Source organism: Erinaceus europaeus, chromosome 2, assembly GCF_950295315.1.
Source record: "Erinaceus europaeus chromosome 2, mEriEur2.1, whole genome shotgun sequence".
In the NCBI taxonomy this organism is placed as follows: Eukaryota; Metazoa; Chordata; class Mammalia; order Eulipotyphla; family Erinaceidae; genus Erinaceus; species Erinaceus europaeus.
In genome coordinates this window covers 164089926-164104790 of record NC_080163.1, presented here as the reverse complement: position 1 = coordinate 164104790, position 14865 = coordinate 164089926, and the positions used below count along the sequence as shown (strand labels likewise).

The 14865-nt window shown below is 38.3% G+C and overlaps 1 protein-coding gene across 1 annotated transcript in view; it reads right to left on the bottom strand.

The window, feature by feature from the left end:
• ITFG1 (integrin alpha FG-GAP repeat containing 1) overlaps positions 1 to 14865 on the bottom strand; it is a 189029-nt gene that overhangs the window by 75944 nt on the left and 98220 nt on the right. Inside the window, exon 10 of the mRNA XM_007536684.3 lies at positions 9438 to 9610. Within this exon, the coding sequence (XP_007536746.1) occupies positions 9438 to 9610 (173 nt within the window). The remainder of the gene's footprint in view (positions 1 to 9437; positions 9611 to 14865) is intronic.

The following is a 14865-nucleotide window of genomic DNA, read 5'->3' as shown; positions in this document are numbered from 1 at the left end:
TGTCTTTTCTTCTCTTTTCTTTTTTCTTTCCTTCTCTCTCATTTGAAAGAAAAAAAAAAATCTTTGCTACTGCTCCTGATCTTACTGTATTCACTTTTGTGATTTATTTTGTGGAAAAAGTTTGACTTGGTGTGGTTTTTCTTTCTCTCTCCTACTATTTCTCAAATTTATGTTTGATAGTTGATTTTTGGAATTGCCTGTTATTGTTTTCATTTTTTTTCTTGGAGGGGGGTTTTGCTTGGCTACCTGGTTTTGGTTAAATTGCTTTAGTTTTCCCTTTTGTTGCTGTTTTGTTGTATTTGCTGAAGTTTGTGATTTCATTTGTGAGAAGACTGGTTTGGTGTGGCTTTTTATCACACAATACAATAACTGAATGACAATGGCCATTACATAAAACTACAAAACACACACACACTCAAATGGTTAAATCTAAAACAATTAAATCAACTACAGCAATGAATTAGGACAGGAGCCCAGAAAAAATTCCAAGTAAGCCAGAAGCAACTAAAAATGAAAAAAACATACAAACATTAATTGATGCATTAATCACAGGAGTGAGGAGAGCTTTTGAGGAAATTTCTATTAGAAATAGGGAAACAGACTTGGATAGGAAGATGGCGGACTGAGAAGTCGCTGACAGCGAGCGCTCTGACCGCATCGTCGGCAACGGTAGGATTTTCTGCCTTTAGCAGGCCAGTTAATAAGGGGTGACACCAAAAGTGAGTACAATTTAATTTGGGTTAAGAATTAGAGTAAAGGTTGACACGGACTAGCGGGGCTCCAGAATTCCCAGGGCGCCAGGCAAGGCGAGTGCGCCGGGCATTGTCCTCCGCCCGCCCAGGAAGGCGGCTCCTCCGCCGGTTGCAGAGCGCGGCGGGCAGAGGAACCGGAGAGAGCACCTTAGCTCGGGGGCTTTCTCTTGGGAGTCTCCAGGGTCCACCGCAGCCCTGAGAGCAGATCCAAAGACTTCTTGAGTATAGCTCTCATTGGATCAAAGGATTTGGAACTAGTTTTCATTTTTGAGAAATCCTCTAAAAAAGTCTGGAGGGGGGGGGTTTCCCGGAAGATGGCGGACTGAGAAGTGGCTAGCCTTGGAGCTCCGGACACATCTCGTGTAAACAATAGGATTTTCTGCCTTTAGCAGGCCAGCCAATAAGGGGCCATAGCGGGCATACCAAGGAGGTGTCTATAACTTAATTTGGGTTAAGAATTAGAATAGGGGAAAAAAATTCTTTTTTCTTCCTTTTAATTTTCAAGCATACATCCTTCCCGCCACCGCCCCCCATAAGCAGTGCCTGGGACCAGCTACTAGCAGGATACCCCATACCACCAAACAGGGTTTTTTTTTTGTTTGTTTTAAACTCACTGATACACATTTGGGAAGTTCCTTGCACTGCTCTTTAATTACAACCCTTCTTCTTATCTTCTCCCTTTTCTCTCTCTTATCTCTATCTCTTTTTTTTTTTTTTTTTTTTATCTTGTCATACACTTCTTTCTTCTTTGCCTTTCTGAATTTGTGAATTACTTTGGGGAAGAAATCTGACCCAGAGTGGACTCTCTATGTGTGTATCTCTGCTCTAGTTCCCTTTACACTCTTGTTACCGCTAGAATATACACTGGATAGTAGATTTGCATAACTGTCTATTCTTGCTATCCTCTCTTTCTTCACTGGGATTTGGTTACTATTTTTTCACGGATTGGAGAAATTTTTTGGCTAACTGGTAACGATTAAACTCCTTCAATACTTACTTCAGTTGCTACTGTAATTCCAGAGGTTGGTGAGTGCAATTGTCATAAAGGTATTTAGTACAGTGTTACTTGTGCTCAAAACACAACAACTGAGGAACAACAGAGCATTAAAAAAAAAAAAAGAGAGAAACACATAAATAAAAAAAAATGGGTAGATTAAAAACAAATAAAACTGCTACCCCAATGAATGAAGACAAGAGCCCAGAAGAAACCACAAATCAGTCAGAAGTAACCATAGATAAGAAAAGTATGCAAGCAATAATAAACTTATTAATCACAGAAATGAAAACAACATTGGAGGAAAGGAATGGCAGTATTAGGGAAACAACAGTTGAGACCCCCAAGGAAAATACTGATTATCTTGAGACAATTAGAGAACTGAAAGCTGAAATAGCTGTAATGAAGAAAGAAGCTGAGGCAAGGGAAAGCAGACTAACAGAAGCAGAAAACAGAATTAGTCAGACAGAGGATGAGTTAGAGAAAACTAAGAAAGAGGTGAAAGAGCTTAAAAAGAGATTGAGAGACACTGAAAACAACAACAGAGACATATGGGATGATCTCAAAAGAAGTAACATTCGTATAATTGGCCTGCCAGAGGAAGAAAGAGAGGAAGGGGAAGCAAACATTCTAGAGGAAATAATACAAGAAAATTTCCCAGACCTGAATAACAGAAAGGATATCAAGGTGCAAGAGGCCCAGAGAATACCAAACAGAATCAACCCAGACCTGAAAACACCAAGACACATGATAGTCACAATGAGAAGAAGTAAGGATAAAGAAAGGATCCTAAAGGCTGCAAGAGAGAAACAAAAAGTCACATACAGGGGAAAACCCATAAGATTTTCTGCAGATTTCTCAACTCAAACTCTAAAAGCCAGAAGGGAGTGGCAAGATATCTCGAGCCCTGAATGAAAAAGGGTTTCAACCAAGGATAATATATCCTGCTAGACTTTCATTCAAGCTAGATGGAGGGATCAAAACCTTCTTAGACAAACAACAGTTAAAGGAGGCAACTATCACCAAGCCGGCCCTGAAAGAGGTACTAAAAGACCTCTTATAAACAAGAACATCACTATAATACTTGTAATATATCAGAGTAAACAAATCGTTTTTTAGAACAATGGCACTACAATACATTAAATCCATAATATCAATAAATATCAATAAATGGCTTAAACTCACCCATCAAAAGGCACAGGGTGGGGGGATGGATCAGAAAACATAACCCAACCATATGCTGCTTGCAAGAATCCCATCTGTCACAACAAGATAAACACAGACTTAAAGTGAAAGGATGGAAAACTATCATACAGGCTAACGGTCCACAAAAAAGGGCAGGAATAGCCATTCTCATCTCAGACACGATAGATTTTAAATTAAATAAAGTAATAAAAGATAGGCAAGGACATTACATAATGATTAGAGGATCAATCAGCCAAGAAGACTTAACAATTATTAACATCTATGCACCCAACGAGGGACCATCTAAATACATTAAACACCTATTGAAAGAATTTCAAAAATACATCAATAGTAATACAATAATAGTGGGAGACTTCAATACCCCACTCTCACACTTAGACAGATCAACAAAGCAGAGACCCAATAAAGATACAAGAGAATTGAATGAAGAGATTGACAGACTAGACCTCTTGGACATTTTCAGACTCCTCCACCCCAAAAAACTGGAATACACCTTCTTTTCAAATCCACACAACACATACTGAAGGATAGACCACATGTTAGGCCACAAAGACAGCATCAATAAATTCAAGAGCATTGAAATCATCCCAAGTATCTTCTCAGACCACAGTGGAGTAAAACTAACTTTTAACAACAAACGGAAAATTATTAAAAGTCACAGAATTTGGAAACTAAACAACATGCTCCTTAAGAACCACTGGGTCAGAGACTCACTCAAACAGGAAATTCAAATGTTCATGGAAACTAATGAAAATGAAGACACAACCTATCAAAATATTTGGGATACAACGAAAGCAGTACTGAGAGGGAAACTTATAGCTATACAATCACATATTAAACACCAAGAAGAAGCCCAAATGAACGACCTTACTACACACCTCAAGGACTTAGAGGAAGAGGAACAAAGGAACCCTAAAGCAACCAGAAGGACAGAAATCACTAAAGTTAGAGCAGAAATAAACAACATCGAAAATAAAAGAACCATACAAAAGATCAATGAAGCCAAATGTTGGTTCTTTGAAAGATTAAACAAAATTGACAAACCCCTAGCCAGACTCACCAAACAAAAAAGAGAAAAGACTCAAATTAATAGAATTGTAAACGATGCAGGAGATATCACAACTGACACCACAGAAATCCAGAGAGTTCTGCGAAACTTCTATAAAGAACTATATGCCACCAAGCTAGAGAATCTGGAAGAAATGGAACAATTCCTAGAAACCTATGCACTTCCAAAACTGAACCAAGAAGAACTACAAAATCTAAATGCACCAATCACAGACAAAGAAACTGAAACCGTTATTAAGAATCTCCCCAACAACAAAAGTCCTGGACCAGATGGCTTCACAAATGAATTCTACAAAACTTTCAGGAAACAGTTAATACCCATACTTCTTAAGCTATTCCATAAGATTGAAGAAACAGGAATACTCCCACCTTTTATGAAGCCAACATCACCCTGATACCAAAAGCTGATAGGGACAGAACAAAAAAGGAAAACTACAGACCAATATCTCTGATGAACATAGATGCCAAAATATTAAACAAGATCTTGGCCAACCGGATACAGCAACACATCAAAAAGATTGTTCATCATGACCAAGTGGGATTCATCCCAGGAATGCAAGGCTGGTTCAACATCCGTAAATCAATCAATGTCATTCATCACATCAATAAAAGCAAAGCCAAAAACCACATGATTATCTCAATAGATGCAGAGAAAGCCTTTGACAAAATCCAACACCCATTCATGCTCAAAACTCTACAGAAAATGGGAATAGATGGGAAATTCCTCAAGATAGTGGAGTCTATATATAGCAAACCTACAGCCAACATCATACTCAATGGAGAGAAGCTGAAAGCATTCCCCCTCAGATCGGGGACTAGACAGGGCTGTCCACTGTCACCGTTACTCTTCAACATAGTATTGGAAGTTCTTGCCATAGCAATCAGGCAAGAGAAAGAAATCAAAGGGATACAGATTGGAAGGGAAGAAGTCAAAGCTCTCACTATTTGCAGATGATATGATAGTATACATAGAAAGACCTAAAGAATCCAGTAGAAAATTACTGGAAGTTGTTAGGCAATATAGCAAGGTATCAGGCTACAGAATCAATGTACAAAAATCAGTGGCATTTCTTTATGCAAACACTAAATCTGAAGAAGAAGACATCCAGAAATCACTCCCATTTACTGTTTCAGCACAATCAATCAAATACCTAGGAATAAAGTTGACCAAAGAAGTGAAAGACTTGTATACTGAAAACTATGAGTCGCTACTCAAGGAGATAGAAACTGATACCAAGAAATGGAAAGATATCCCATGCTCATGGATTGGAAGAATAAATATCATCAAAATGAATATTCTCCCCAGAGCCATATACAAAGTTCCACCAGGCTTCTTTAAGAGAATAGAACAAACACTACAATCATTTATCTGGAACCTGAAAACACCTAGAATTGCCAAAACCATCTTAAGGAAAAGAAACAGAAATGGTGGCATCACACTCCCAGACCTTAAACTATATTATAAAGCTATCATCATCAAAACAGCATGGTACTGGAACAAAAATAGGCATACAGACCAGTGGAACAGAATTGAAAGCCCAGAAGTAAATCCCAACACCTATGGGCAGAATCTAATCTTTGATAAGGGGGCCCAAAGGATTAAATGGAAAAAGGAGGCTCTCTTTAATAAATGGTGCTGGGAAAACTGGGTTGAAACATGCAGAAGAATGAAATTGAACCACTTTATCTCACCAGAAACAAAAATCAACTCCAAATGGATCAAAGACCTAGATGTCAGATCAGAAACAATCAAATACTTAGAGGAAAACATTGGTAAAACACTTTCCCACATACACCTCAAGGACATCTTTGATGAATCAAACCCAATTGCAAGGAAGACCAAAGCAGAAACAAACCAATGGGACTACATCAAATTGAAAAGCTTCTGCACATCCAAAGAAACTATGAAACAAACAGAGAGACCCCTCACAGAATGGGAGAAGATCTTCACATGCCAGACATCAGACAAGAAACTAATCACCGAAATATATAAAGAGCTCAGCAAACTTAGCCGCAAAAAAGCAAATGACCCCATCCAAAAATGGGCAGAGGAAATGAACAAAACATTCACCACAGAGGAGATCCAAAAGGCTAACAAACATATGAAAAACTGCTCTAGGTCACTGATTATCAGAGAAATGCAAATCAAGACAACACTAAGATACCACCTCACTCCTGTAAGAATGGCATACATCAAAAAGGACAGCAGCAACAAATGCTGGAGAGGATGTGGGGACAGAGGAACCCTTTTACATTGCTGGTGGGAATGTAAATTGGTACAGCCTCTGTGGAGAGCAGTCTGGAAAACTCTCAGAAGGCTAGACATGGACCTTCCATATGACCCAATAATTCCTCTCCTGGGGTTATACCCCAAGGACTCCATAACACCCAACCAAAAAGAGGTGTGTACTCCTATGTTCATAGCAGCACAATTCATAATAGCTAAAACCTGGAAGCAACCCAGGTGCCCAACACCAGATGAGTGGCTGAGAAAGCTGTGGTATATATACACAATGGAATACTATGCAGCTATCAAGAACAATGAACCTACCTTCTCTGACCCATCTTGGACAGAGCTAGAAGGAATTATGTTAAGTGAACTAAGTCAGAAAGATAAAGATGAGTATGGGATGATCCCACTCATTAACAGAAGCTGACTAAGAAGATCTGAAAGGGAAACTAAAAGCAGGACCTGATCAAATTGTAAGTAGGGCACCAATGTAAAAACCCAGTGGTGAGGGGTAGGCATGTAGCTTCCTGGGCCAGTGGGGGGTGGGAGTGGGCGGGAGGGATGGGTCACAGTCCTTTGGTGGTGGGAATGGTGTTTATGTACACTCCTAGCAAAATGTAGACATATAAATCAGTAGCTAATTAATATGAGAGGGGGAAATCAATTGTATGTCTCAAAGTTTCTCAAAAGACAAACTGAATCTTTTTAATATATAGGCTATGTATTTGATATGCGGACTCTCTCAAAAGCCTAGACCAAGTAGATTAGAAGTTTCCAATAGCACAGCTATATACAAGATACTGGGTACTGTCCAGCAAACCATAACAAAGGGACTTTTCAAAGTTAACCCAATTAACAAATAATGTGATGATAATATTAACTATCGATTGTCCTTTTGAACCCTAAGATAGCAGGAACCTCACATCTTCACTATAGAGCCCCTACTTCCCCCAGTCCTGGAACCCTTGGATAGGGCCCACTTTCCCATATGCATCTCCCAATCCCAACCAAATAACATTGCATCTGCCGATCACAACCTAACCAAAGCAACGATTGCTACCTCAACATGCTTCACCTCAGAATGTATCCAGAGACTTCACGTGTGGCATGACAACCCTTCAGCTTCATTACTCGGGTGAGACCTTTCCTTTAATAGTACACTCTAATTTCATCTCAGGTAGTTCACTTTCCAACAAAGTCCCATAACCTAGATATACACCAGTTTCTGTGAGAGAGAGCTTATGTGCACACGTATCCATAAACTACTGCAAAATATATACCTGAAAGCAGGACTATACTAGAGTTTGCAGTGACTACCTCCATAACACTTCCTCTCCACTATTCCAAGCTTGGGATCCATGATTGCTCAACAAATTGTTTGGCCTCATATGTTAACTCTCTTTTCAATCACCAGGTTCCAGATGCCACCAGGATGCTGGCTAGGCTTCCCTGGATTGAAGACCCCACCAATGTGTCCTGGAGCTCAGCTTCCCCAGAGTCACACCCTACTAGGGAAAGAGAGAGGCAGACTGGGGGTATGGACCGACCAGTCAACGCCCATGTTCAGCGGGGAAGCAATTACAGAATCCAGACCTTCTACCTTCTGCAACCCTCAACGACCCTGGGTCCATGCTCCCAGAGGGATAGAGAATGGGAAAGCTACCATGGGAGGGGGTGGGTTATGGGGATTGGGTGTTGGGAATTGTGTGGAGTTGTACCCCTCCTACCTTATGCTTTTGTTCACTAATCCTTTCTTAAATAAAAAATTAAAAAAAAAAAAAAGAAAAGAAATAGGGAAATAACCAATGAGACCCTGAAAGAAAACATGCGCTATCTCCAGGTAGTTAGAGAAATGAAAGCTGAAATAGTTGAGCGAAAAGGCCAGCTAGCAAGAACAGGCTAACACTGTAACTGAACAATGTAAAAAAAAAAAAAGATGAACTGAAGAAGGAAACTGAAGGAAGGGAGAGTAGAACAACAGAAGCAGAAAACAGACTTAGCCAGATGGAGGATGAATTAGAGAAAACTAAGAAGGAGGTAAAAGAGCTAAAAAGGAGATTGAGAGATACTGAAAACAACAACAGAGACATATGGGATGACCTCAAAAGAAGTAATATATGCATAATTGGCCTATCAGAGGAAGAAAGAGAGAAAGGGTAAGAAAGCAACCTAGAGGAAATAACAGAAGAAACTTCCCAGACCTAAACAACAGAAAGGACATTAAGATTCAAGAAACCCTCAGAGTCTGAACCTGAAGACTGAACCTCCTCAGACAAGCAACTGTTAAGGGAAGAAACTATCACCAAGCCTGCTCTGAAAGAGGTTTTGAAAGACCTCCTATAAACATGAACAACACCACCAAAATACTTCTAATATATCAGAACAATCAAAAAAGTGTTAAGGTATTGCAGTGTTGCAATACCTTAAATCCATAATATCAAAAAATGTCAATGGCCTAAATTAACCCATTAAAAGACAGAGTAGAAGGATGTATCACAAAACATAATATGTTGTCTACAAGAATCTCACCTCAGGGGCCGGGTGGTGGCACACCTGGTTTAGCACACATGTGCAAGGACCTGGGTTTGAGCCCCAAGTCCCCACCTCCAGGGAGAAAGCTTCACAAGTGGTGAAGCAGTGCTGCAGGTGTCTCTCTATTTCTTACCCTCTCTGTTTCCCTCTTGATTTCTGACTGATTCTATCCAATAAATAAATAAAGATAATAAAAAATTTGAAAAAAAGAATCTCACCTCAAAGCAAAAGGATAGAAAACTATCATACAAGCTAATGGACCACAATCATCACTGTCATTTAACAGGTGAGTTTAGTTATCTGCCCCAAATCACAAAGGAGGTAGATTAAACCTTAGGCTCTCAGCTCAACCACAACAGTATTTAAAGTTAACTGATTTATTTTGTTATAAAATTTTTTGACAGTTCAATGATATTTTGTTAAATAAAAAATAAACTTATTTAGATGCTTATTTCTGTATTATAGCAAACAAATATTTGAAAAAGAACATGTATTCTAAGATGTTGGAAGTAGTTCAGGGACCATGATAAGATATAAGATCTGAATTCCCTATAGTCTTGATTTAAAGGACTGTATCATATTTATGTACTACTTAGTTACAAAGAGCCATAGTAAAAATCTTACAAACATTGTTCATTTGACTTAATTTACATACCTTCCAGATGTATTCTTCAATATGGCAAGAGCATCTGGATAACCATCCATGTTGTAGTCTCCAATATGAAGAGTAATTGGAATTGGTATTTCATTCGACTGTTGTTCATGAACAAAAGGCACAAAACCCCAGAGTGTGCCCTTACTGCTGAAATCCCGTAGAACTGGAATCCACTATTAACAGAATAAAATGCTACATTTAGTAGCTATTTAGTATTAAAAATCACAATTGATTTTGAAAGTCCTAAAGATAAGCAAAGTTTACTTAATTTTTTTTTGTTTTGATTTCTATAATATAATAGGGTACTATAGTTTACTTTAATGGTTAGCGGTCAGCACTCTGGAAAAAAAAATGTCTTCATAATTCCATTTTGGGTGGTGCACTTCTTAACAAAGCTACATAACCTAGATAGAGATGAGGACCCATTGAGATAGGGCACTTGTGTACATGTGGCCATAAGTTAGGGGAAAATATATAACTTAAAGAAAAAGTACACAGCAGTCTGCAGTGACTCAATAAGTGCAGCAAGCAAGTAGAAACACTTAAAAAAGCCACCATGAAGTAGTTACTCAAATAGTTTCTGCTTAGACTTTGATGCCCTCCTCAAATACTTCCTATTTCACTTTTCTCAATCACTCTGAAGTCCATCTGTATTAGATAAAGACTACAAAAGCTGGATATTAGATAAAGACTATAAAAGCTGGATAAGGGCAAAAAAACAGCACACTTTAGTGATGGCCCTTTTGGTTACTACCAGGCCACCTCATCATTTGGGGCTTTAATCAGGGATTCACACATAGATATGATGGGCCTAGACCTCTAACAGATCCCTGTCTCCACTGTCACTAGTCATCTCCATCAGCAACAACATCATACAACCTCTTGTAGGCCTCTACAGGACCTTGCCCTCAATGTGGAACAACAATGGTAGAGATTGTCCCACTCTCAGAAGGGAGACTGGGTCAACATACTTTGCCACTAGAGGAAGATTGACCCTGAAATGTGTGCAGCCTAGAATGTTCCTAGCTGTAACCATAGAATGAGCTCAGATCTATAGGGATGCAGAGGTTACATAGGCTTCTGTGGTAAATATGAATAGGCATGGGCCCAGATCAGATCGATGGGGGTCTACAGTTAGTGGTATTTATATGCTTTTTCCATATTTGGGAACTACTATCTTGATCTAGCTTTCTGGTCCTATTACCAACTCTGACACCATCTCCCTAGAAAATACCTTTAGCCTACTTGATGTTAGCTGTTGGGGTCATTAAAAAATAAGTAAAGTCATGGACTACTTGGAATATACCTAAATTAGGCTTCCTAGCTTTTTCTAAAATGGAGACCCTAAGTCTCATCTACTAAATTCTTACTATTCTTACTTTAGGTTCCTGATTATTAAACAAATTGTTCTGCTTTATATCTTAACTCTTTTTCAGCCACCAAGTCGCAGATGCTACCATGATGCCGACCCGATTTCCATGGGTAGACAACCTCACCAATGTGTCCTGGAACCCCACCTCTCCAGAGCCCTGCCCCACTAGGGAAAGACACAGGCTGGGGGGTATGGACTGACCTGCCAACGCCCATGTCCAGTGGAGAAGCAATTACAGAAGACAGACCTCCCACCCTTTGTGCCCCATAAAGATGTTTGGTCTATAATCCCAGAGGGATAAAGAATAGGAAAGCTTCCAATGGAGGGGATGGATACAGAACTTGGGTGATAGGAATTGTATGGAATTGTACCCTCTTATCCTACAATCTTGTCAATCACTATTAAATTAAAAAAAAAGAGAGAAAGAAAAACAATATAAGGGTACCAGGCAGTGGCATACCTGGTTAAGCACTTACATTGTAGTGTGCAAGGAACTGGGTTCAAGCCCCAGGTTCCCATCAGTAGGGGAGAAAGCTTCACAAGGGGTGAAACAGGACTGCAGGTGTTACTCTGTCTCTTGCCCTCTTTCTTCCCCATCTCTATCAATTTCAATGTCTCTACCCAATAATAAATAAATAAATTAAATTATGTTATTAATCACCTTTCTCTGAGCTGGCACATCTATATACTTTACAATGTTTTCCACAAAATTTTAAGATTTAAATGATGTCAACAATCCTATAATTGAATTCCCACTGAAAATCTATGGTAAGTAGAAATGCACACTTAAATAAATATTTTAAACATATCAGAGCAAATTCTAATATCTTTTCATATTAATGTCCTTTTAGGAGGGCCAACTTAGAAGTTATAACACGATAAAAGATAAAATAGCCAAGGCATGAAGATGACTTTAGTCATCATTCTCACAAACAGGCAAATATCAGGTTTGCCAAACTCTGTCCAGAAGAATGAGCTTTATCATCACAACAGATGGTGGCTATAATTTGTAGTAAAATCCTATTTGTATACTAATTAAAATGAAGAGAACAGAGAAAATGGGTTGATTTCAAAGTGAACTTTAATTTCACTGGTTTTGCTGCCAGCGTTTTGTTGCGGCTTAGTATCATAAAATTTTCAGTAGATTTTTTTCTCCCCCCTTTTTTGCCAGAGAAGTGACTTAGAAAGGCAGTACAGCACTGCTTCATTTCTCATGAAGCTTCTCTTCCACATGGTACTTGGTACTTTAACCCAGATAGTCATGTATGGCAAAGTGCTCTCTGCTGGACAGGTCCCTCAAAATATACTTTTAGTAATACCTATTTCTTCTGTATGTCTAATTCTTTACTTTTGAACAACTGAAAGCAAACTTCCCTACAGTAAAAAGTGCCACCTATTATCAAAGTGTCTTAATATTTTATTGAATTTGAAAAAAATATTGGTTTTAAACTGAAAGAATTTGGAAAATTTTATAAATACCAAGTCATCACCAGTTTTTGAATAGGCCGGAAATTTATTCATGAGGAAAAAACACTACTAAAGGCAAATAAATGTATTAAGGCTTAAAATGTAAAAAGTTTTTTTTTTTTTTTACTTAATGTGACATCCTTAACAGTCACCAAATAGCTATGACATTTATTTTTCTGGGAAGAAATGACTATATAATTTGAAAATATTCTTGTAGTCTGTTACTTGAAGACAAACTCCAATTACTAGACTAATTTATCTCAGTGGGCCAATGATGAGGTATTATTTGACCTAATGTTTACAGTGACTAAAAACTAAAAAACCAAAAAAAAAATCAAGATAATAAAATATATGGATGTGACAGTTAAAACATATAAATAATAAAATATATGAATGATATATTTTGATATATTATATCAAGATAATAAAACATATGAATGCTACTATGCTGCTGACTGTATAACTATTTTCTTAGTATATTAACATGTGATATTAACTTACTTTCATAAAAACTGTGAAAGCCTACAATTTTTATATTATTTAAAACCCTCAACCCAAATAGAAAATAAAACATATTAATTATATGACTGTCTTACTGGCTATCAGTTGCAAAATTCTCAATGTTATAATTTATAATTCCCGCATTTATCCCTTGTTATGACTATCAAGATTCTGAATTCTTTACCAGCAAGCTATGAGCAAGAAATAAGCAAAAGAGAATAGATCTAGATACCACACATTCAAAAAAGTTTGCAAACAGATGCAGTATTATTCTATATAACAATTTTTAAAGCTATAATGTGTTTTTATGCCATTTAAAAAATATAATATATTAGTTGATCATATGGGTACTCTTCACTAGAAAAGATTAGAACAGTAATTTTCCTTCTAATAAATCAGTACAAAATAGACATAAGTACATCTTCTTCAGTTAAAATGAAGACCATAATGTATTTTTGGTTTTGTTCTGTTCTAATTCTTGAGATAATTTTTCAATTTCAGAAGATTTTTTCAAACACATAATTTTATTTACATTAAAAATGTTAAAAATCATGCTGGAGAGGTTGTGGGGACAGAGGAACCCTTTTACATTGCTGGTGGGAATGTATATTGGTACAGCCTCTATGGAGAGCAGTCTGGAAAACTCTCACAAGGCTAGACATGGACCTTCCATATGATCCAGTAATTCCTCTCCTGGGGTTATACCCCAAGGACTCCATAACAGCCAGCCAAAAAGAGGTGTGTACTCCTATGTTCATAGCAGCACAATTCATAATAGCTAAAACCTGGAAGCAACCCAGGTGCCCAACAACAGATGAGTGGCTGAGAAAGCTGTGGTATACTATGCAGCTATCAAGAACAATGAACCCATCTTCTCTGACCCATCTTGGATAGAGCTAGAAGGAATTATGTTCAGTAAGCTAAGTCAGAAAGATAAAGATGAGTATGGGATGATCCCACTCATCAACAGAAGTTGACTAAGAAGATCTGAAACGGAAACTAAAAGCAGGACCTGACCAAACTGTAAGTAGGGCACCAAAGTAAAAACCCTGTGGTGAGGGGTAGACATGCAGCTTCCTGGGCTAGTGGGGGGTGGGAGTGTGTGGGAGGGATGGGTCACAGTCTTTTGGTGGTGGGAATGGTGTTTATGTACACTCCTAGTAAAATGTAGTCATATAAATCACTAGTTAATTAATATGAGAGGGGGAAAATTAATTGTATGTCTCAAAGTTTTTTAAAACACAGACTGAGTCTTTTTAATATATAGGCTGTGTATTTGATATGCGGAGTCTCTCAAAATCCTAGACCAAGTAGATCAGAAGCAACCAATAGCACAGCTATATACAAGATACTGGGTACTGTACAGCAAACCCTAACAAAAGAACTTTTCAAAGTTAACCCAATTATCAAATAATGTGATGATAACATTAACTATCGATTGTCTTTCTGAACCCTAAGATAGCAGGAACCTCACATCTCCACTATAGAGCCTCTACTTCCCCCAGTCCTGGAACCATTGGATAGGGCCCACTTTCCTGTATGCCTTTCCCAATCCATATCAAATAATATTGCATCTGCCGATCACAACCTAATCAACGCAACGACTGCCACCTCAACATGCTTCACTTCAGACTGTGTCCAGAGACTTCATGTGTGGAATGACAACCCTTCAGCTTCATTACTCAGGTGAGACCTTTCCTTTCATAGTATACTCTAATTCCATCTCAGGTGGTTCACTTTCTAACAAAGTCCCAAAACCTAAATATACACCAGTTTCTGTGAGAGAGAGCATATGTTCACACGTATCCATAAACTAGTGTAAAATATATACCTGAAAGCAGAAGTACACTAGTGTTTGCAGTGAGTACCCCCCAACATTTCCTCTTCATTATTCCAAGCTTTGGGCCCATGATTGCTCAACAATTTGTTTGGCTTTATATGTTAACTCTCTTTTCAGCCACCAGATTCCAGATGCCATCAGGATGCCGGCCAGGCTTCCCTTTTCTGAAGACCCCACCAATGTGTCCTGGATCTCAGCTTCCCCAGAGACCCACCCTACTAGGGAAAGAGAGAGGCGGACTGGGAGTA